Source organism: Polyodon spathula, chromosome 3 (genome assembly GCF_017654505.1).
Source record: "Polyodon spathula isolate WHYD16114869_AA chromosome 3, ASM1765450v1, whole genome shotgun sequence".
NCBI lineage: Eukaryota > Metazoa > Chordata > Actinopteri > Acipenseriformes > Polyodontidae > Polyodon > Polyodon spathula.
Window position 1 is genome coordinate 18,449,758 of NC_054536.1, and position 24,066 is coordinate 18,473,823.

Genomic DNA, 24,066 nt, shown 5'->3' on the forward strand with positions numbered 1-24,066 from the left:
ATGCTCCCCCAGTCCAAAGCTTACACTTTTTCACTGAGCTGGTTTGAAGCTTTGGGTCTGTGTGAGAATTGCCTTTTTTTCCTACTTCACGTGGTTCTTTCTATAAAAGGGTCTCATTGTAAGGGGATTGATAACCTCTGTATTCAAAGCTGACTGTCCGGTATCCTTGAAAATGACGAATGTGGGTTTTCAAAGACCTTTTATTTAACATTGAAAGTTGTCTGGTAATTATTTGCCAGTCAGTTTTATACATTGATATGGTTCCATCTGCTGCAATAAAGATTACACAAAAGTGCGAATGGAAGCATTCATCAGAACGGGCCTGGCAGGATCTCTGTGTAAACATGCTGAGATAAACGGCCTCCTTCCTGACTCTGTGATTACACACTGCCAGCCTCCAGCTGGAAAAATGGTCTCTCCCCCTCCCTCACCTCGCTGCAATTAAAGAACAACACACGAAAGAGCCACTCTGTTACAACAAGAGCAGAAAATCAGACAGGTCAGCAGAGGCTCTATTTGTCTTTCATCATGAGTGTCTGGATTCCAGTGGTCTGCTGTATCTGAATTTCCAGCATCTTAATTAGGCAGGGACTTACTTTGTGTTTTGTTAATTAAGGTCAGTTTTGACTTCACTCCCTTTCCCTTTTGTTGGATGCAGTGTAGTAAATAAGGTTTTTAAAAGGACTTTTCCTATACTTAGTCAAGAGCTACAGACATCTTTGCTTCATTATAGTTTTATTTTGGGTTCTGTGGCTCATGTATCAAATTTAGAGTGAAGTGATAATTCAATACACTAGGTTTATCCAGAACCACTGCACCGATAAACACATGGGCGTCTCATCTTAACTTGGTGTCCTAGTACGTTCAATTATAAATTTCAAGTTTGTTGCTTGAACTTGTTGCTACAAATACAAGTTACTTGCAATAAATACTTTTAGAAACAAGGCTTGTTGGAGGAATTCATCAAGAAAACAAGCTGGGTACCAAAAAAATGAGTGATACTGTAGTTTAAACTTTGTTTAAACTGTTGAATATATTTTTCTCCCCAGAGGACATTGTGCACTGTGTAAGTCATCTTGCTTTCCATGCACATACAGGTTTCAGGTAGGTCAACCTTAATCAATCCAAGATAAGTCTAAAGCATGGATTTCTGAAGACTAGACAGGACCTGAGCTTTACTACTCTGTAAGAAACACCTTGCCTTCCAGGAAATGTGTTGCACCTCCACATTCTGGGTCTTCAGATCAAAGCATCTTAATAGCTGTAAAGCAATCGATTGGCTAATGACAGGAAAGTAGTTCCTGAAAGGGTGTGTGTATATATATATATATATATATATATATATATATATATATATATATATATATATATATATATATATATATATATAATATATATATATATATATATATATATACACAAACACAGGAACATAATCTAAGTTTTCTTCAATTCAGAAAAAAAGGATATTTTGCTGCACTTTAAAAGATAAATAAGTGAAGTGAGGGCTTCAGAAGTTTTACAAGTGCTCTGCACTACAGTGTGTACTATGTGTGCTTCAACATCAGTTTGTTAGCAGATTTGCCTAGTTCAATGTTTGGTAGTTTCATCACCTTATCAGTTTTTCGATCTGGGAGAGAGCTATTGTGCAAAAGCATCAGGGACACAAAGAAGCGTTCCTGATGTGACTGTCATTAGTCAGCCAGCGGGTTGGGCTCTGTTTCATTTATTGTAATGCAAAGGATGTTGTTTAAACACATTTATGCTGGGGAATTTAAGGAATTCCTTTACTATTCCAGCACTGAGCTTTGGTTAACTTGTGACAGACAAAGAGGGCAAAGAGATGCTATCCCTTAAAGTTCACCACTATAAAAGCAAAGTGAAGTATAACAAAGCATGATAAAGCATAGATAATCATTGTACAGCCCTTGAGGTATTGTAAAGTTTCCTAAAAAAAAAAAAAAAAAAAAAAACTAAACTGTAGTTAATGCATGGTATAAATAAATATTGCAGAAATACTATGATAACCTTCATAGGGGTGAGCGAAATATTGAAATGGTCAATATGAGGATATGTGCAGACTCTGTTTGAACAATGAGCTTGAACCTACCATATATTAACCACATTTCTTATTCTCTCTTTCATCATATCTCTTTTGTTGTCCTAGGGCTTTAGGGTAGGATTCAATGTGGTCTTGAAGCCCTGGAAAGAGAATAGTTCTTCATTTTACCCCAAAACATGTTTCCACAATGGTGACTGCCAAGAACGGTACCACATTAGGTCACCATTGAAACCTGTTTTGGTGTAAAATGAAAAACAATGGTCCCCACACAGTCATTTTACATCAGGGGTCTCCAACTCTGGTCCTGGAGAGACCCTATCCAGCATGTTTTATAGGTGCCTTTACATCATCAGTGGCTAAAGATCTGGAACACCTGTTAATCTTGACTAATTAAGCCAATAATTGGTTCAATTAACTGAGAGATTGGTTAAAATGAAAACCAGCAGCCACAGTAGCTCTCCAGGACCAGGGTTGGAGACCCCTGTTTTACATTGTAGTAAATTGATAATATTTGGAGTACACTACACATGTTTGCATATATTAAAAGAGAAGTAAGCTGTTTTCATTTAGTTAGTAAGCAGCCTGAGTGGGGGGGGGGGGGGGGGGGGGGGGGGGGGGGAATTGGGTGATAAAAGCCCCACCCTGAGCTGTTCTACATTCCCAAAAATAGACAACATTCTTGTGTATAACTGCACTTGTGAGATGAATTGATCATCCAAATATTTTGCATGTATTTGAAGAGGAAATGATTAGCTTTCCTTCTGTTTAGATAGCCAGTGTGATTTATACAGTATAGTAATGTGGTTAGTCTGGCTGTATAACCTGAAATGAATTTCTGTGTTTATTTGGGACTAGGAATGTAGTGCTAATTAACAGTACTAAAATAATAATGGCAGTCCTGCTCTCTTTCAGGCAGTGGAATTGCATATCTCAGATACTTGTTGCTACTTTAAGCAGGGATTTTCCTTTGACACTGTAGCCAGCTATTTGCTGAGTTGTGAAAAATAGGACAAATCTAAGGACATTTATTGGGAAAAATATTTGTTTCAGAAGCAATGCTAACTGTGAAGAATATGTGATGATATTATAAAAGCCCATATCGAAAAATCTCATGGTGAATGTGTGTGATTAAATAGGCCATGGCGCTGTGTAACCTGAATAATTCTTTAAAAATGTTTTTAAGTAATATTATCATTTTAACCATCAACACAACAATAGAAGAATGTACTGTAGCTGTATAAAATTAATGAAAACATTCAGGCAGTCAACCATCAATCTATACGATCTAAAGACCATTTGGCTGTTTTGTGAAAGTCAGTCACTCAAGGAAAGACAACATTAGAAATTGTAGGGGTTACATTAGCCACTGGAAAGTAAGTGGGACTCTCAGGTAGAGCTGCACAAACAGATTAATCGGATCAAACTCTCCGCAGGTGAAAGTCTGTAGTGTTGATTAGGCTAATTTACCATTCCACAGCCAACACCTGATTGTAGGCTCCTGGTTTCTGTGGCAAGCAGAGTCCCAAGAAGCAGTTTGTGCTGCACTTCTCCCATCCCAAATTAAGTCTCCTAGCACTAATCTAGGAACTGCTTGACATTTTCCTGGGGCGTAAATGTTTTTCAGTCACCACAGTTTCTTTGTCTTGCAGCGCAACTACCAACCACAAGGTGAAGGAGACTGTGGCTTTGGAGTTGAGCTTCGTCAACTCTAACCTCCAGCTGCTGAAAGAGGAGTTAGAGGAGCTCAACAGCTCCATGGAAGTCTACCAGAATGACAGGCAAGTAGTGCACAGCTATAGAGCCCGCGAGCTCCCACGATGCAGAAACAAAATAATGACATGGATGAGTTTGGCACCTCTACCCAGCTTGTTTTAACTAAAAGGCTCCTGTACAGAAGATTGCGTCAATCATAGTGGAAGGGCAGGACACTGCCGCTGGTGAATTCGATTATCTACCAACTGGTTTGCTGGTTAGAGTCGGCGTAGAATCGAGAACTAGTGGCTGAAGAAACCATTCAAATTAATATCCTCATAAAGAGGTTGCAAATTAGGTGAACATTTAACTAATTTTAAGTAAAATAAATAAAGTTAAAAAGGACTAAACTTCACAGCGAAGCAATGGACTTCCTGGAACAGTAGCCAAGTGCAGTGCCTACAAAGGGACCACGAAATGTTCCTGTCAGGACAACTGGGGAAGTCTGCATCTCCGGTCACTTTTTTTTAAGTAACAAAAACACTTATTCAATAACAAACATGAACTACTTTAGATGTGTAGTGGCTGCAGTATAGGATACTGACCTTAGGTTTAGCGTTTCGGTGTTGGGAGAGGATTATTCATTGTTTTATTAACAATAATATGATAACTAATCAGAGTGCAGTGTCCTGACCTTTGTAAAGACAGCGAACCAAGTTTGTTCAGTCCTACCCCTGTTTCCAGCAATACTAGTCCGCCACATAGCTCATTTTGAGCTCAGTGTTTTGTTTTTTTGGACGCAGTGATAAATACTACAGTGAAAAGATCGCGCCAAAATAAAATAACTTACTAAGTAAATAAATAAAAAACGAAATAAATGTAATATTTCGATATCTGTTTATTTCAGATTTTATTTATGTATTTCGTTTATGTATCATACAATGTCGTACTATACAGCGTTTCTATGTAACGTTGCTCAATGCTCACACAGATTGCAGGTGGTAACTGATCGAAAGACCTATTTGAATTTACGATCTCGGCTGTTGTCTGTGCAAAAAAATGATAATTGCGCTCAAATGAACTGTGTGACTGTCTAGTATTGCTGGAAACAGGGCCCGGACTAGTGGTGTACATGGTTCACGTTTCAGGAAGCGTGTTGCTTCACAAAAAAAAAAAAAAAAAAAAAAGTTTATTTTATTTACGTATTTATTTATTTATTTTACTTAATTAGTTAAATGTTCACACCTGTTTAGTAACCTCTTTTTGAGGATATTCACTTGAATGGTTTCTTCAGCCATCAGTTCTGACTAACCAGCAGACCAGTTAGACAATCAAACTCGCCAGCAGCAATGTCCCGCCCAATGAGAAATAAGAGTGAAAAGATTGTGCCAAAATGAAAAAAGAAATGTAATGTGTTGTGATATTTAATTTAGTTGTTTATTTTGTTTTAGATGTATTTATTTTTTAATTTTGGAATGAATTATCCTCCTTTTTTCTTTTATGTAAATTTAGTAGTTGCCAATTTTTAGTTTTTTGTTATTTTCTCCCCAATTTAGTAGTGTCCAATTATTTTTAGGCTTGGCTCACTGCTACCTCCCCTACACTGACTCGGTAGGGGCGACGACAAACACATACTGTCCTCCGAAGCGTGTGCCGTTAGCCGCTTGCTTTTTTACACATTGCAGACTCACCATGCAGCCACCCAGAGTTACAGCGTTGGAGGACAATGCAGTCCTGGGCAGCTTACAAGCAAGCCCACAGGTGCCCAGCCAGACCACAGGGGTTGCTGGTGTGCTGTGAGCCGAGGACACCCTTGCTGACCCAACCGTCCCTCCCTCCCCCTGGGCGATGGTCGGCTAATTGTGCGCCGCCCCCTGGGAGCTCCCGTCCTCGGTCGACAAAAGAATAGCCTAGAGTTGAACCAGCGACGTTCAGACTATAGGGCGCATCCTGCTCCTGCACTCTGCTTTTACTGGATGCGCCACTCGGGAGCCCCCCATCCATATTTCTAACCTTAAAGAAATTGACTTAAGTGAGGAACTGAATTAAGGTTTTTGATTTATTAGTTACTTTGAGTTCTGATTTGCTATGTACCTGATGAGGACACAATGCAGTGCCTTAAAATATTATTATTATTATTATTATTATTATTATTATTATTAGTAGTAGTAGTAGTAGTAGCAGTCTCTTATTTTAAGATTCAATATTATGAATTTAAGATTCTGTTTATTTTTCTAGTCGTTAAATTTTTAGAATTGTGTAACCAATCAGAAAAGCCATCTTGAGAAGCCCAGCTCTATTACAGTACTGTTACTTTATGATAATATTAATGTGGATTAGACTACATGTATGCAACATTTGTTAATAAGAGATTTAAACATTGAAACCTTACACTGCACTCATCCTACTGTATAAATGCTACAGCTGACCTGTATAGTTGACCTGCATAGATTTGACAATGCTAAACTTTGATCACTGAGGAAAATGTTTAAAGGGTTGTTTAAACTACAGTATTAAGACCTATAGTATCACCCTTCTCCCTGCACTACATAGGGTACCTAGTCAAAGTAAGAACCATCTGCCTCTCTTACAGAAGCAGATTATGAGACTCTTCAAACAGATTTTTATTGCTTTAAAAAAAAAAAAAAAAGTACTGAAAGCTCCTATTTATAAAGAACACATCTGTCTATTTCACCTTTCAGTTGGTTATTTCACTGTTGGGCCTTGTTGACAGTAAATTTTCTGTGTAAGGGACTTTCACCAATCCACTGTTTCAGGTAGCAAAACAAAATGAGCCCTGTACTGTAAACTACTGGTTTCTCTGTGTTCGTCCCAGGACTAATTGTTCATGCTCCTGAATGTTTTCTTGACTGTTTATGCAGTATTGTATTCCTTAATTAAAAAGAACATATGCCTTTGCACACAATGTCACATTTTTAAAACAATGACCTTCATTTTTTTGTTGCATGTTTAGAGAAAAGGGCATTGGAAGAACAGGGGATGTATTAGAGCAGCTCTTTGTTTTCTGGTGTGTGTTTGCTTTGTCTCCTAATCCTGCATGTCCTTCACTCGTGTCACCTGGAGGCTGACTGTCTCTTTCTTGTTGCAGCGAATCGATCAACGTGCCCATGATTCCTCTGGGGCTGAAAGAGACGAAGGAAGTGGATTTGAGTGTTTCACTGAAGGCAAGGAGATAACCTGGGGGTTGGAGGAGGAGGGTGGATAAAGTGGACACTCCTACAGGGTCATTTGTAGCTTTTTTCTGAACTGAAGTTAATGGTATCAAGCTAGAAGTAAACTGATAACTTAAAGGACATTTACTGCTGTTTCACAGACCCTCAATTGGTACTACCTCACCTAAGATATAACATTCGGTTTTCCAAGGATTACTGCTAATCAGCGTCTGAAACCAGCCATTAGAAATTAAGAAGCTTTTATCTTTTTATGGTATTGGCAGTCATTCTTATTTTATTGCAATTACACAAATACTGTGCGAAGTTGCTTTGCATTCAGGTGAGTTCAGATTTTTCAGTTCTAGTTGCCTGCCACAGAAGTAGGCTAGGTCAGCTAAAGTGCCTTTTATAATTGTAAGCAGGAGCACCATCTAGCACACAGAAATGTGTATTGCCAGCAAAACTAAAGGAACTTTGTTTTCCAAGGTGGAAGATCACTAGACAGCAAAGACTGTTAATTCTATAAAGACATTAAGGCTGATCTAGCTTAAGTTACATATCAAAGCATATTCATCTTATTGAAACACAGTATTTGAATACTTGAATTTCCTAGCACTCTGAATGATGGCACACCTCAAAGAGGTAAAATTGCTTTGTTTATGTTTTTTATCTTTTAGAAAAAAAGGTTGGAGGTACACTTTGGGGCAAATTAAACCAGACTATTCAGAAATACAGTAGAACAACATTTGAATGACCCTGTGTATTATGTACTTGTCTAAATGTACAAAACTAATCTAAAATGTTTGCATTTTTCAATGCTACTACTTCTGTTTAGTGTTCTTTTAATATCTATTGAAGGTACTGACTGCCTGTTCTTGTGTATGTGTGTGTTTTCAGGACTTTATCTGTGAGCACTATGGAGAAGACAGTTCTCTATATGAGAAGGAGATTGTGGAACTGATGGAACTCCGGCAGGTTAGTGAGTCCAGTGTCACAGGAAATCGTTAAATCAAGGGGGTAGAAAACAAAGGCCCGCGAGAGGCTCCCCTAGTAAAGGCATCGCTGTGTGGTGTGCAGGGGGAGTCATACAGTTAGGTGGGCGCAGGTTCCTGGCTATATGAAGTTGTTTTTCTGAAGATTCCACAGGGAGTGCTGGCTGTGGTGCTTGGTTAGGGAGGCAAAATCAGAAGGGACTGTTTCTCCCCTACAGCAAATCCTACTTGCCAGGCTCTTGCTTGGAAGTGTTCTAGTTATGTTTGGGACAATAATCAGTGTTGTTATTGCCAAATAGTTTATTTTTGGTTATTTATTGTACTGCAACTTTTAATCCTGTTTCTGATGAGGGTAAAATAAACATGAGCCCCACGGCTACTTCTCTTTCTGTAGACAACCAGTTTGTCCATAAAGATATGGTTAGGGGGGCTTGTTGAAGAGTAAGTACTGGGGTTCAGAAAAATATAAAGTTAAGTCCCCATATGTTGCTACAGCTGTTTAAATAACGTACCTGTAATTTTTATTTTACTTGTTAACATTTTGACAACTTTTTACACTTACAACTTTAAAGTCTATTTGGAAATGGCCACTCTAGTGCACTGGGGCTTGATCTGACCTCTAAATCACTGCAAGTGCTCTGTCTTTTCTGTTGTGTACCACATCGTGGATTGTTATTGCTTAATTAGGCTGTACCATACCTCACTATGTTTTTACAACTTGCTCTGCTTCTACTAGGGGAAACTTTTATAAATATAGGCATGGCTTACAGCACAATGCTGCCAAACCACTTATGTGAACCAGAAACTGCACCAGCAACCGGCTATTAACTTCAATACAAAGATCTGGAACAAAGGAAGCCCTGTGTTTCTGAGAACTCTCAATACAACCTCAATGACACAGAAGGCAGTTTACAACAGAAAATACCCCTCTGGCTGAGTTGGCACCAGCACTTTTTAAAATGTAATGACATCATCTCTGACCAACTATCTAATCCAGTGCATTCAGTCAGCTTGTCATCAACACCTGCCCATTAAATCTGAAATCTAAGTCTTGGTAACCTGGAGCCTTTACTTTTTTCTTTTTTTTTTTTTTTTTTTTGCCTGTAACTCAAGTCATTTGATTTGTTTTATTTAGTTGGTTGAGTCACTGAAGGTTAATGTCCAATATACTGTATAATTGTTGACTCGTATCAACGGTATTCTGGAGTGAAGTAGTTCCTTTGTATGAGTGGTGTAGGTTTCTCTGTCGGTCTCAGTCTTCTCTTTCTGCCAGCTTGAGAGAATATTTCTCTTCAGTGTCTGTATATTTTGTAGAGGATGAATCGTCCCAGATTCAGTCTTTCCACTGTCGCACTGGTTACAAAGTTTATCCTCTCAGGATTTCTAGTTTTATTTGGCAGCCAGTTTCAATTAGCAGTGTGTGGTCACTAATTCTGGATTTGATTAGGAGCTGCCTGTGCTTTTGGGTTTAATTATGGTGAGGTAATTGGCAAGAGAATTTCCTGTTCAGAGAACTGTAACAATCTAATTTGTTTTGTGTTTAAATTGTTGTTCCCAGTATGAATTTTACTGGTTCACCAAAACAGAGTCCAGTGTTTTTTGAGCAGTGTATTTCCTCTGTCTACTTGGTATGCATTCATCAAAAGATGGATCGTTTTTTGACACCTTATCCTAATGCTTGGTAAAGTAGATACCCCTCTATTTCCCTTAATGATCAGAAATAACGTATGGATTTATTGAGCCTCTTAAGTTGTAGCCTAGTTACAATAGCAATGTAATTGGCTCAATGTCTCTACACTACACCTGTATCGGTGTAGCAGCGTCGCTTCACAATAACCGCTTCGTCAAGCTTTGAATTCAGAGCTCCCCACAGCAATGGCAAGGTTTAATTCATTCAACAAAAACAAATCGCTTAATGAAATCTGACTTGAGTATATATGTTTAGTTACATGTGACGCACCTGCACTTTACCTATACTCTGTGACTAAATCAAGCTCGTATTAAAACCTGGAATGGGTCAAACAGCTTCTTTTTGCAATAGGAGTTGTATTTCCATCCCTGTATAAACAGAAAACATGGTGTTTCTTTGTGGGTAACTCCCCTCACTCTTTGATTTATTTTTGCATTCCTTGAAACCACTGTGTATCCTCTCTCTACATCTGCTCCTTCATGCCCTGTCCGTCCACTGTAAAGGGAAGGTTGATATTGGCATCTAGACTAAGCTCCAGTCTAAGTAGAAAAAAAAAAAAAAAAAAAAAAAAAGCTTTGCTGTTTCTTTCTCTCTGTAGGCGATGCGTACTCCAAGCCGCAATGAGGCTGGTCTGGAGCTGCTGATGGAATATTACAACCAGCTCTACTTCGTCGATAACAGATTCTTCCCTCCCAACAAGAACCTGGGCGTTTACTTCCACTGGTAATGTCACAGCACTGGATAGCTGAGCTCACACAGTCCATACAGGGATTGGCATAGCAGTTCAGTCCATTCCTAGTTTTACTGTGTTTAGTAAGACACACCTGAGCTTGTTTCCTAGACACAGTGGCTATTCAAGCTCAATTTTTAACCTGGAATGGGTAAAACTGCTGTGCAGTAGGAGTCCTAGTTCCATCCCTGTGGTACCCTTCACTCTGGTTCTTGCCTGATATTTAAAGAGACACCTAGGGCTCCTCTTCAGTTGGTTTTCATTCTTTCAGAAATAAAAAAAAAAAAAAAAAAAAAAAAAAAAAAAACTACCTACCTAGGTCCTAGGTTCAGTTAACCGTAAATTCGGTTTCAGAATAAAGAAATAAAAAAAAAAAAAAAAAAAAACAAAAAAAAAAACTACCTTTTGTCAAGGTAGCAACTGATCGTCAAAATAAACACTTTTATTGTCTACAGATCAGTTCTCCATGATGACTTTTTTTTAGATTGGTCACAAACATTCCCTAAATATTTAAACATGTTTAATCCTAAAGCTTAAATGTTTAGGAAATTAAACTGACTCTAACCTCCCTAGTCATGGTTAGCAGTATGAACATGTTTCCTTACGACTATTAATGTTATCTTCAGCACTTCACTGATATGAGATTCTCACACTTGCTTGTGTGTGTGTGTACACAACAGGTATGACTCTCTGACTGGCGTGCCCTCGTGCCAGCGCGCCTTGGCATTTGAGAAGGGCAGTGTGCTGTTCAATATTGGGGCGCTCTATACCCAGATTGGGGCGCGGCAGGACCGCTCCACCATGCCAGGCATCGAGAATGCCATTGACGCATTCCAGAAGGCTGCAGGTATGTAAGGTAACTAATCTGCTAGAGGAATACATGGTATATTGACCCGTTAATGCTGCCTTGCTGTAGAATAAATTCATTTCTACATATGTAAGTCATGTTTTATTTAAAAGAATAGAACACATTCTATTACCCATGTCTTTTCTAATAGTTATTAGTTGGTGGAATACTGTGCACGAGGTGGCACTTATGGTAAAATAAGGTGGAGCTGGAATGTTCTGAAATGTGGCTATTTGATTGCCTGAGTGGCTAAATGATTTATAATACATTTTCCTCCACTTACTTTTATTGATATGTTTTTAACCCTTTGCAGTCCATTTATTCAGTGTTTGTCAGGAGCACCAGGTCCAATTTATTTTCACACGCGCTGTTTAATTTTTTTTTTTCAGAGTAAAACAGGTTTAAAACGCATTGCATGGCAAAACAACATCAGTAATGCTTCTCCCCCCAAGCCCCACCTCTTGTTCGCTGTATTTCACATACCTCTTTATAGATGTGCATACTGATAAATGCTCTCCAGATCACTCGTTTTATCACCAAACTCCTCAATAATGCGATCCAAGTCATTATTTTATTACTATAACATTTCAAGAAGCTCTGCAAATGTCTGATATTCTTTGAGCGCTGGATGCGGAAGCAGCTATCTCCTTTGTTTGTGTCCATCTTATCTCAGTGTTGCAGCTGCTAGCTATTGCTCACGTGCCCCCCCCTTTTTTTTTCTTTCGGCTTCATTTGGCTCCTATTGGTCTCACTCGGCCATTGAAAGGTTTTCTTAGCTTTTTCTGGAGAAAAAACAACTAGATCTGTGCTTTACGTCGGACTGGAAAGGGTTCATTAAAGTGGTTGGAGCTAACACATTATTTCTTAAATCATGCCTGTTGTACAATTCTGTGTGCTATGCAGGTTTACCATAACAGTTTCTTTCAAAACAGCACATTTGCTAGTGAATGGATGTGCATGACATAGAAAATTGATGGGATTATTTTGTGCGGGCAACAATCACATTCACGCTTAACCTAATATAGCTGCTGTGTTTTAAAAAATGATATAAATATATATAATGAATAGAATTTTTTTTTTCCATTCCCATAAAATGCACACAGTTTGAAACATTGCTTGCTTCACGCAGGTGCCTTCAACTACCTGAAGGAGAACTTCTCGAATGCGCCCAGCCTGGACATGAGTGTGCCCTCCCTGAACATGCTGGTGCGGCTGATGATTGCCCAGGTGCAGGAGTGCGTCTTCGAGAAGGTGCTGCTGCAGCTACAGGGGGGCTGCCACTTCTCCACTCACCTCCAGGTGGCGCAGGAAGCTGCCAGGGTGAGCTTGACTGCACTCCTCGTTAGGGGTGTGATGATGCACTAATAGAGCAATAACACACGGATTACTGTATGCTTCAGGATTGTCTTATTCTTTTGCTGTTGCTCCTTCTCTGTGCAGGTGGCCGATGTGTACTCTCTTGTGTACCAGACCATGACTCAGCCACCAGTGAAGGACTACGTTCCCTTCTCCTGGACAACCATGGTTCAGGTCAAATCAGAGCATTTCAAAGCCCTCTCGCACTACTACGCTGCTGTGGCTTTCTGTGACCATGACTGTAAGCTTTCTCATTATCCTAGCCTGCTACATAGTGATACTGTGTGTGTGAACCTGGTTTGTCTTTTTGTTGTTGAAGCTTCAGTGGAATACTGGGTTCTGCAGTAGAGTAGCACCATCTAGTGCTTGGTACAGTTTCTTGTAATGAAATGAAAGGATTCTAATGGACTGGGACAGAGAAAACATTGCTAATACAGGAAAAAAAAAAAAAAACTTTATATTTTTTTATAAAAGATTTTGGGGTTATCAATCGCAGTTAACTTATGCGATTAACTAAAAAACCTAGTTATGCATTTAATTAATGCTCGCAGTCCTCTGTTTCCCTGGTTTGATTACCAGTGAAAAGCGCCAAATGTGCAGGAGTTTTGAATGGGTTTATTTAAAAAAAAAAAAAAAAAAAAAAAAAAAAAAAAAAAAAGTCCCAGGATTGTCAATTACAGATTATGATTCGGTTACCACACCTTGAAAATCGAGTGATGCAGGTGATTTCACTCAATGTTTTTCCTTCTTTATGCAAGTGAAGGTTGTTATAATAGTAGAAAACACTAGTGGAGGCTTTGAGTAAATTGTTGATGCTCATAATGCATCAGAGTACAAAAATGGAACATGCAACACATTTTTGCACAGCAATATGTATGTGTGTTTTATATATAAATAAAATGTGTGTGTATTGAAAATATAGCATAATTTAATACTATACAGAATAAAACCCTGGTACAGTATAATTAGTGTTCTGCATAATTCCCGGGTATTTTTTCTTTGGTTTTACAAATATTAAAATAGAGATGACATTGGTAAAAAATGTTTTGTAATTAAAACATCAGGAAAAAATGTCTCCATGTACACACTTTTACATGTGGAATATGATGCGTAGTAGTTCAGGTTTCTGATTAAGTTTAATGTCCCTTGGGTTTATGCAAGTTGAGGCCACATTTTCCCAAGTTAGCTGGTACTTTTTGTTTGGGCAATCGTTGTACTGATGGAAATAGTATCTGCAGAAGGTATTAACATGACATCCACACAACAAGCCAGGTTTATTCACCTATAACATCCCTGGTTCATGCTGCTCCTCCCCTTGTAAAAGTTTATCACAGTAAATTTGAACAATAGTTTTGCAGTTATCACCCATGATTGTTATGTGTTTACCATTTTTTTCATATGCTTTACAATACCTCTCTGGAATTTTACAGTGCTTCTGTGGGTTTGCACTGATTGTCTATGCATTACCCTACTTTCAATATGCTTTGTTATACTTTGCTATGCTTTTACTATGGTAAACTTTTGTAAGGGTCTGTCTGTTCTGCAGTGCTGCCTGTGGATGATGAAGGTGAGAGTGAGAAGTTGCTGATCCAGTTTCATGTCGGCGTTCTGGAGGGGCCTGCACTCAGCACAGTGCTGCGAGACCCAGAGGAGAGACGCAAACTTGGTACTGTACAGCTTTTATGGAGAAACCGAATCATTCTAGTAAATCTTTCCTCATATGCATTGCCATCTCTTCTTAGGTCTCACATTTTCCCATATGAAACATGCACAAGTTATGGTGAATTCTATTTTTAATATGGAGTTTTTTGAAGCTGTAGGTGAAGAAAAGGTATTGATTGTTCCTTGCAGATACCTTAGTGATACACTTCTGATCAGCTACAACCAGTTTGCATAAAGGAACTGAGTCAACAAGGAAACACGTCAGTCATAAGAAAAAAATGTAATTGACACCTGCTTCAACTAATTGAATAGACTGTGGGGTATGAGTATTTCATTATCCCCCCCCCCTAGTGAAGGCTCACCTAAAGAAAGCAGTCATGATGCACGAGGAGGCCATGCGGATACATAGCCTGTGTAAGATCCTGCGCAAGATGGACATCCTGCAGGAGGTGCTGTCCTTCGCTCACAAGCGCTCGCTGGGCTGCTACTCCGAGATTGACCATGAGGACGACTTCTTCGAGACCGCCGAGGCGCCCCCTGTTCGCCGTGAGTTAAAGGAAGCCCTTGGTTACTGTAACTTATTGTTGGGTTATGTGTTTGTACTTGCACTTCCGGGGTCACCGCAGCATTGTCTTCTGAGTCACGCTACTGGCTGAAAACATGTCAGTCAACCGGCAAAGCAGCTGGCAGGTTAATAACAGCAAAGGTCATGAAGGGGTGGGGGCAATACTAACGGAAAGCATGGCTTGTAAACAGAGATTTCTTTAACCAAATGCAGTACCAGATATCATGTTTTTAAAATAACAATACATGTTTACTACAAGATGGATTTCTTTCTGAACATAGAGAGTTTTGTGTAATTTGTTTTGGGGGCGGGGGGCTCTATTGCTAAATTTTTTTAAATGCTGAAAGAAACATAATACATTTAATGAATGTCTTCAATGAGTTTTGTTTCGCATACATATATTGCTGGGTGATATTTGAATTCCATCCCCAATTGATAAAGTGCAAAGGATCTCTTAATGATCTGAGGAATGTGCTGATTTTTGCATGTCTCACATGAGCCTTGCCGATTTTGTGCTGGTTTAAAATTCCTGATTTTTGTATCTTTCTTCACAAATTGTTAATCACCTGCACTGGGAGCACTATCTTGCTCTGTTGAAATGTAAAGCCTCTAATAAGGTAATTTGTAAATGAAAAGACTTGCTCTTTAACTATAGAAGAGAGATAATTTGTGTTGTGTTTCCAGATCTTGTAAAAATGTAGGGTCTTCCTCCCACTGTAATTTGAACTTCAATTGGCTAATATAGGTCTCAGATTTGCAGTTTTTAAAAACTCATGTTATACATGCATTTCCATTTTAAAACATGACATCTGGGACTACTTCGGTTAAAGAAAGTTCTCGGTTTCTAAGCCTTCTTTTCAGGATAGATGTGACATTTGCACTTTGGTCATTTCACCTCAGCAGTGTCTTGTGAGCCTTGTTAGTGGCAGAAAGCAAGTCAGTCAACAGCGATAGCCGCTACAGGTGAAAAGACCAAGTAAGTGCAATGCTAACTGAAAACATGGAGTGCAGTCTAAGATTTATTTAACCCAGCGTAAAAATATGTTTATCATAACATGTGTATTAATCAAAACTGGAGATATATATCGATTGGAAATGTACAACATGGGAGATTTATGGGTTTATTTTTTTAGCTACACTGGTCTAGTCGGTCACTCAGTCAAACTTTTACATGCAAATTTAAGTGTTCTAGAGCACTGTTTCAGTGTTTACAAGAAACACATTACTCTACCTTAGCTGTATACTGTGTTAACCCTATCGCAGCAATATATTTAACATACAGTGATTGTGATTTGTTTTTAGGTTTACAGTCACATAACATGGATCAAAAATCACCTGGGGAATACATTTCTCAACTTATTTAGGAGCCTTCTCAAGCAGAGAACTACATACAGTAGCTATGATACAGGCAACACTGGCTACAGCAGAGGTTAAACACATGCAGTACCTAAATGCTTTCTGTCCTCTCTCTTCTAGCTAAAACACAACAGAAGCCTGAACTCAAGACTACAAACTTCTCCAAAGTGAGGGTTACAGACATTTTTCACAGATTGGTGAGTCAGCTGCTATTGCTTTGTAATGATGCTGTTTGGTGAAGGGGGGAAGGGAGGGGGAATGAAGTAGGGGGAGATGAGGGGGAAGAAGAGGAGATAAGAGGGATAGAGTAGAGTAGAGGAGAGGGGAGGGGAGAGAGGGAAGATTTGGACAATAAGATTTTGAGTAAGAATTGGGGGCACAAGAAACCAGTACACATGTAAGTGTGTAATAATGTTAATATAGATAGGGCCACCACACTTTTATTAATCCTGCTGGCGTATGCTATATACTGTACCCATTTTTTAAAGTCATCAGCGTCACTGTTTGTGTAACAACCTTATAAAACTTTACCATGGAAATATTGCACTTTTTTTTTTTCAGTTTGGCCCGTGCTTTAACCATGGTTATACTATTAATTTAGAATAGTTTACCATGGTTTCCTGTGTTTTAATATGCATTACCAGGGTTGGGGTTAATTCCTGTTTTTCAATTCTCATTCCTGTTTAAAATCAATTACCAATTCCTATTGCATTTTAATCAATTCCAACACACAGCTGATCAATATAGCAATTAGCAGCATTACATTTAAGTCGCTGTTAGTAAATTATATTGTTGTGATTTATTCAACTGCTTTAATTTTGAAAATATCTAAATATATAAAATATGTTTTTATAAAGGAAATGGAAATTGATCCCAACTCTCTGCATGACTATACCATACAATGCTTACCTCTGCTTCACCTTGCTTTCACTGCAGTCTTTCACACATTGCTGTGCTTCTACTATAGGAAACTTTTTATAAAGGTTGGTTTACCATGATTTGTGTATGTTTTGGTTTTTTTGTTTTATTTTTTGTTCTATGCTTTTTTAATATACCTTGCTGTGCATTACAATGCTTTACCATGCTTTCACTGTGCTTTATTATGCTTCTGCTATGGGAGACTGTTAAGGACGACTGTTGATTGCTTGTACTTGTGTCTCTGTGTATTGTGTCCAGGGTCCTCTCTCTGTGTTCTCAGCGAAGAACAACTGGAGCCCCCAGCGCAGGGTGCACCTGGTGAGAGGGGAGGGGGGGTTCGGATTCACCCTAAGAGGAGACTCCCCCGTCCTGATCGCAGGGGTAATTCCAGAGAGCAGAGCAGCGGTGAGTGAGGCCCACAAAGAGAAAGATGTCCTGTTAAACAGTTTACCAGCAACCAGACTGTGGGGCAGGAATAAAAAAAAAAAATAATAATTGGAGGAGCAGTAATGTGCCGAATGGCCTCCCCTTGCTCATAGAATTACGTAGAGTGTAAATCCATATTAATCCAATATTCTGCATATAATCAGTCATCTTCTGAATGAGTGTTGTATTTGCTAGGGCTGCATTGTAGGGTACATTTTTGACATTCAGAGGTTCGGAACACAATACCGAAGGAAGGTTCAAACCTTTGATGGTATTAGTTTGCATAATTTACTGCTGACGTCACCGTAGCTACTTGTTTGTATTTGATTGATAATCCTATTATTTTACAGGTATACCATATAAGTGGAATAAAACATTCATATGTAGTTTAAAAATACATTATGTAGAACAGTAATCACGTTTTTATAATTTAAATAAAAATATGCATTTATTTACCTGCAATTGATGCTGCTTGCGAGTAAGCTTGCATTGCAGCAGCACTAACTGCAGCAGATTTAGGCAAAACAAACTTAATTTAAGTCACTGTTCCAAGCCGGTAACAGTCACATTTTACTATTACCACTAATATGAACTTGAGATTGTAAAGTGACCCCAGAGATTGGAAGTGCCTCCATGATACACCGACGGTCGCTTGCACAGTTTGCATTTCGAGACATTTCTTTCAATACAGCTTACTCTATACAGTGCTTTGCTGTCGAGATGGTGAATGAACAAATTTGTCTCTGGTTAACACAAGCTAGAGGGGGGAGGGACGGACAGTGCTAAGTTTTTTCGAAATTAAAATTATTAGTGTTAGCGTACATTTTGTATGTTTCAAACATATTCTACCATAGCACTTTTCTTACACTGTGTTGTACACTAGGTATTCAGTACATATTTTACTAAAGCACTACAAGCACTATAGGTACCCCCCAGTGCTTTGGATAATATACCCTGCGCCATACATGGCAGCAGCACATATAGAGTTGCTACTTTTATAAAGATTTGTTTGGATTTTAATACAACAACTTTTGTTTAAGTAATATTGTCAAACAATTTCTGTTAACAGAAAAAAAAAAACACACAGTCAGTGCGTGAATGGTGTCTGACGAACCTTCAAAGGTTTAAAACCAGTTTTCGAATTCCTGGCTAGAGAACAAACCTTCTAATGCAGCTCTAGTATTTGCTAGGTGCTATATGCCAGTAGTAAGCGGAATACTAAGTCCTTTCAGTATGTAGCTAATATATAGGGAATTCTAAAGAAATGGTGTAATCCATATCATAGGAAACTTTTTATATACAGTACTGTGCAAAAGTTTTAGGCAGGTGTGAGAAAATGCTGTAAAGTAAGAATGCTTTCAAAAATAGACATGTTAATAGATTATATTTATCAATTAACAAAATGCAAAGTGAGTGAACAGAAGAGGAATCTAAATCAAATCCATATTTGGTGTGACCACCCTTTGCCTTAAAAACAGCATCAACTCTTCTAGGTACACTTGCACACAGTTTTTGAAGGAACTCGGCAGGTAGGTTGGCCCAAACATCTTGGAGAACTAACCACAGTTCTTCTGTGGATTTAGGCAGACTCAGTTGCTTCTCTCTTCATGTAATCCCAGACAGACTCGATGATGTTGAGATCAGGGCTCTGTGGGGGCCATACCATCACTTCCAGGACTCCTTGTTCTTCTTTACGCTGAAGATAGTTCTTAATGACTTTTGCTGTATGTTTAGGGTTGTTGTCATGGTGCAGAGTAAATTTAGGGCCAATCAGATGCCTCCCTGATGGTATTGCATGATGGATAAGTATCTGCCTATACTTGTCAGCATTGAGGAGACCATTAATTCTGACCAAATCCCCAACTCCATTTGCAGAAATGCAGCCCCAAACTTGCAAGGAACTTCCACCATGCTTCACTGTTGCCTGCAGACATTCATTTGTGTACCGCTCTCCAGCCCTTCGGCAAACAAACTGCCTTCTGCTACAGCCAGATATTTCAAATTTTGACTCCTCAGTCCAGAGCACCTGCTGCCATTTTTCTGCACCCCAGTTCCTGTGTTTTCATGCATAGTTAAGTCGCTTGGCCTTGTTTCCACGTCTGAGGTATATATGGCTTTTTGGCCGCAAGTCTTTCATGAAGGCCACTTCTGACCAGACTTCTCCGGACAGTAGATGGGTGTACCAGGGTCCCACTGTTTTCTGCCAATGCTGATGGCATTGCTGGACATCTTCCAATTGTGAAGGGAAGTAAGCATGATGTGTCTTTCATCAGCTGCAGTAAGTTTCCTTGGCAGACCACTGCGTCTACGGTCCTCAACGTTGCCCGTTTCTTTGTGCTTCTTCAAAAGAGCTTGGACAGCACATCTGGAAACCCCTGTCTGCCTTGAAATTTCTGCCTGGGAGAGACCTTGCTGATGCTATATAACTACCTTGTGTCTTGTTGCTGTGCTCGGTCTTGCCATGGTGTATGACTTTTGACAGTAAACAGTCTTCAGCAACCGAACCTTGTTAACTGAGTTTGGCTGTTCATTACCCAGTTTTATTCCTCCTACATAGCTGTTACTTTTTCAGTTAGTGATTGTTTCAACCTACATATTGAATTGATGATCATTAGCACCTGTTTGGTATAATTGTTTAATCATACACCTGACTATATGCCTACAAAATCCCTGACTTTGTGCAAGTGTACCTAGAAGAATTGATGCTGTTTTGAAGGCAAAGGGTGGTCACACCAAATATTGATTTGATGTAGATTTTTCTTCTGTTCACTCACTTTGCATTTTGTTAATTGATAAATATAAACTATAAACATGTCTATTTTTGAAAGCATTCTTACTTAACAACATTTTTTCACACCTGCCTAAAACTTTTGCACAGTACTGTGTGTGTGTGTGTGTGGTGTGTGTGTGTGTGTGTGTGTGTGTGTGTATATATATATATATATATAATATATATATATATATATATATATATATATATATATATATATATATATATGTGTGTGTGTGTGTGTGTGTTAAAGAGAAAGCAACAAGTGAAAATGTATGAAAAAGATGTCTTAAGCGTCTTAATATTACTGATGGATGGTAAAGCATCATTACTACAGCCCTCATGCCTTGCATTTACTCTTATAATCCGCATATTTATCTGTCTATTTATCAATCAATCTTTATTTTTAAATAGCGCCTTTCATGATAGATTTCTGCAAATCTATTACTTACAACCCCTTTTACATCAACAAAAAAAATAAATACCCTCATAATATTCTCTGTAGCTAGCTGGTGTCCATTTTTTATTTCTAGCTTTGCTACCTATGGATGGGCCGGTCTGTCAAGCACATTTCTAGGGACTGCTGCATCTGCCAGCGAAAAACAAACCTGCAGACTTTAGTACCATATAGCCTGCTTATTTATAACCCCATGCATGCTTTTCTCACGGGAATGACAAATTTGGATTCTCTTGCACTCCATGTGGAAATCACAGGATAAGCAGCTAGGTGCTTAAAGCCTTATGGGTTAAAATCAGCTCCTTTAAAAATGTATCCTAAACCAGACAGGAAGCCAGTATAAAGGTGCTAGCACATGGGTAATGTGTTCTTGTCTTTTAGTCCCTGTTAACTTCAGCAGCAGCATTTTGTACAAGTTATAGACGAGAAAATTAACTCCCATGTCTACGAATGTTACCCAGAATGCAAATCCCACACACTCCCCTGTGGCAGGATACAAGTGCGTGTAAAAGCACTGAATGTGATTATGATGCACTGTCTCTCTCTCTCGTGGTGCTGCAGGAGGCGGGCCTGCGCAAGGGGGATTACATCATCTCTGTGAATGGACAGGACTGTAAGTGGTGGAAGCACGCAGAGGTGGTGCAGCTCCTGAAGAGTGTCGCTGAAGAGGGAGTGGACATCAGTGTGATTGCCATCCTCCAGCCAGAGCTGCAAGGCCAGGTGAGTAAGAGCACAGGGAGCACATCCTCAGAGCTGCGGTAGCGGTTGGAAATGAGTGAGAACAATGACATGCACAGAGGGGTTATCTGACTGAAACTAAAGGACCAGACACAAGAGAGAGGGGAGGGTAAGGAGAGAGAGAGAGAGAGGGAGATATGAAGGTAGGAAAGAAAGGTAGTACGAGAGAGAGAGGAGGGAAGAGGGAAGGTAGAGAGGATGACTACTCTGCTTTTCACTGTGCTTTTACACTCTGCTATGCTTTTACTATGAGAAACCAGAGCTTGACCCTGCCTCCCTCTTTCTGCCCCTGTGAGCAGACGGACAGGAGGTCAGTGCTGCTATCTTCGAGTGGATTGATGAGCAGCGACAAGGAGAATGTGCGCAGGCTGGGCCAGAGCAACACCAGCCGCAGCACTGGCTCCCTGCTGAACTGGAACAAGAACAGCACTGCTGGGGGCAAGGAGAGCAGCAACACATTCAGCCTGCCTTTCAGAGACACTGAGGCCATGTACTGAGGGTGGCCAAGCGAGCACTGTAGAGAATGGACAGAGTTAAAAAGTCACACTACCCCTGCTGCATCTGTTACTGGATTTCCAAGATGTTAGGTATGTTCTTGAAATGACTAGCAGTCAGAACCCCCCCCCCCCCCCCCCCCCCCCCCCCCCTTGCTAAATATAAGCTGATCACAATTCTTATCACAGGTATGGGGGGGTTGGTGGGGGATAATTCTATATAATAGTGGATCTGATTGCACAAACTCTTGCTTCCTGATCATTTCAATTGAGTTCTAAAACCCAGGACTGGGTGCAGCAAGTCTGGTGTGAATTTCTAACCCTGAGAACTGATCTTCCATATTCAGTAGCCTGCTGTACAGTACAGACAGTGCTGCAGCAACATGCAGGCACCCCATTGTGGACTGTGACGTTGTTCAGTAAAGACCATATTGTGCATTGGATTGTAGTGACCAAATCTGCATTTGATTGCTGTGTACTGGACCTCTGTTTGATTTCAGTGTAGACTCCTGTGTGCACTATAGTGACCAGACTTTATTCTTCTCGACCTCCATAGAGTGTTGGTAATTTGAAACAGCGACCTACTCAAAGACTTTTTCTGAACTGGAGCAACTTGGTTTGACCAGCTTATTCTTGTTATTTATAAACATTCCTGACATGAGGAAAGTAAGAATCAGAGTGCCTTTAATTAGGTGATGACAGCTGCATCGATTTAAATTGAAAGTGTACTTTGACTCGAGACGCACTCTGACATAGATCTGCAGGATATACAATGACTTTGGCCCATTCTGACAGACTGGTGAAGAAAACAGGTTGTGCCATCGAAAGATCAGTGTCGAACAAAAAATATGATCAGGAATCATAAACTTGAACTGACAGTAAGCAAAAAACCATAGCAGTGACTGACTACCTTCACATGTAGCTCAAGAAGCTTTTTGATGGTAAAAACACAGCAATCTGCACAAGGTTACTACTGAAAGTTTCTAAAGATGACATTTCAGAGGCTGTATGGGGGATCCTATTGTTTTTGTAGTAAGAAAACAAACTTCAAACAAAGCTGGGACTTTTGTCCTGTAATGCAAAAGAAGTGATCACTATCTGCCTGCTGGACAGGTCTGTCTGTATGTTTTACAGACTGTATGATCAAACTCAGGCAGAGTTGTCATGTCCCATTGCTGCAGCTCTTTCTGAAGGACAATGGGTAAGTGAATATACAGGACCCCCTGGAGCGCAGTATAGTATTTTCAGGAGGATTCAGCACTACAGTACCACACAATGGGTCATTTTGATTGGAGGTGTTGTGTGTTACCCAAAATATTTCAAAGGCAGGGTTATTGCACTGTAAAAAACTAAACAAAAATAGAAAAGCTAAATTTTTTTAGGATTCTGAAAAGTTTCTTACAAATTGAAAAATTAACAGTTTTTAATTTTGAATCCAACTTTAAAGTAAAGCAAACTGCACTGTGAAAAACCTCCATACATCATGACCATTACTCACGAAACGAAAGTCAAATGTGAAGAGGAAGAAGTACACCTAATCATGATAGGTTTTTTAATATTTTCTAAAGCAAATCTCATCTGTGGCAAATGTTACCGTCTGCTTTTTACACTAAACAAAAATAAACGCAACATGCAACAATTTCAAAGATTTTACTGAGTTACAGTTCATATAAGGAAATCAGTCAATTGAAATAAATTCATTAGGCCCTAATCTGTGGATTTCACGTAAATGGGAATACAGATATGCATCTGTTGGTCACAGATACCTTAAAATAAATAAATAAATAAATAAATAAATAAAAATGGTAGGGGCGTGGATCAGAAAACCAGTCGGTATCTGGTGTGACCACCATTTGCCTCATGCAGTGCGAACGCATCTTCGCATAGAGTTGATCAGGCTGTTGATTGTGGCCTTTGGAATGTTGTCCCACTCCTCTTCAATGGCTGTGTGAAGTTGCTGGATATTGGTGGGAACTGAAACATGCTGTCGTATGCGTCGATGTAGAGCATCCCAAACATGCTCAATGGGTGACATGTCTGGTGAGTATGCAGGCCATGGAAGAACTTCCAGGAATTGTGTACAGATCCTTGCAACATGGGGCAGTGCATTATCATGCTGAAACTTGAGGTGATGGTGG

The 24,066-nt window shown here is 39.4% G+C and overlaps 1 protein-coding gene across 2 annotated transcripts in view; it reads left to right on the forward strand.

Moving 5' to 3' along the window:
- Window positions 1–22,064, forward strand: part of rhpn1 (rhophilin, Rho GTPase binding protein 1) — a 31,977-nt gene extending 9,913 nt beyond the window's left edge. The window contains exons 3-15 of one of the 2 annotated variants that reach the window (XM_041244579.1): window positions 3,712–3,840; window positions 6,864–6,939; window positions 7,825–7,902; window positions 10,208–10,332; window positions 11,020–11,186; window positions 12,316–12,506; window positions 12,627–12,783; window positions 14,089–14,208; window positions 14,556–14,750; window positions 16,246–16,322; window positions 17,302–17,448; window positions 21,258–21,416; window positions 21,734–22,064. In XM_041244579.1, the coding sequence (XP_041100513.1) occupies window positions 3,712–3,840; window positions 6,864–6,939; window positions 7,825–7,902; window positions 10,208–10,332; window positions 11,020–11,186; window positions 12,316–12,506; window positions 12,627–12,783; window positions 14,089–14,208; window positions 14,556–14,750; window positions 16,246–16,322; window positions 17,302–17,448; window positions 21,258–21,416; window positions 21,734–21,931 (1,819 nt within the window). In that variant the 3' untranslated portion in view covers window positions 21,932–22,064. Of the gene's footprint in view, window positions 1–3,711; window positions 3,841–5,580; window positions 5,787–6,863; window positions 6,940–7,824; window positions 7,903–10,207; window positions 10,333–11,019; window positions 11,187–12,315; window positions 12,507–12,626; window positions 12,784–14,088; window positions 14,209–14,555; window positions 14,751–16,245; window positions 16,323–17,301; window positions 17,449–21,257; window positions 21,417–21,733 lie in introns of those variants that run through there. The other variant, XM_041244580.1, reaches the window with a different exon arrangement.
- The last annotated feature ends 2,002 nt before the right edge of the window (window positions 22,065–24,066 follow it).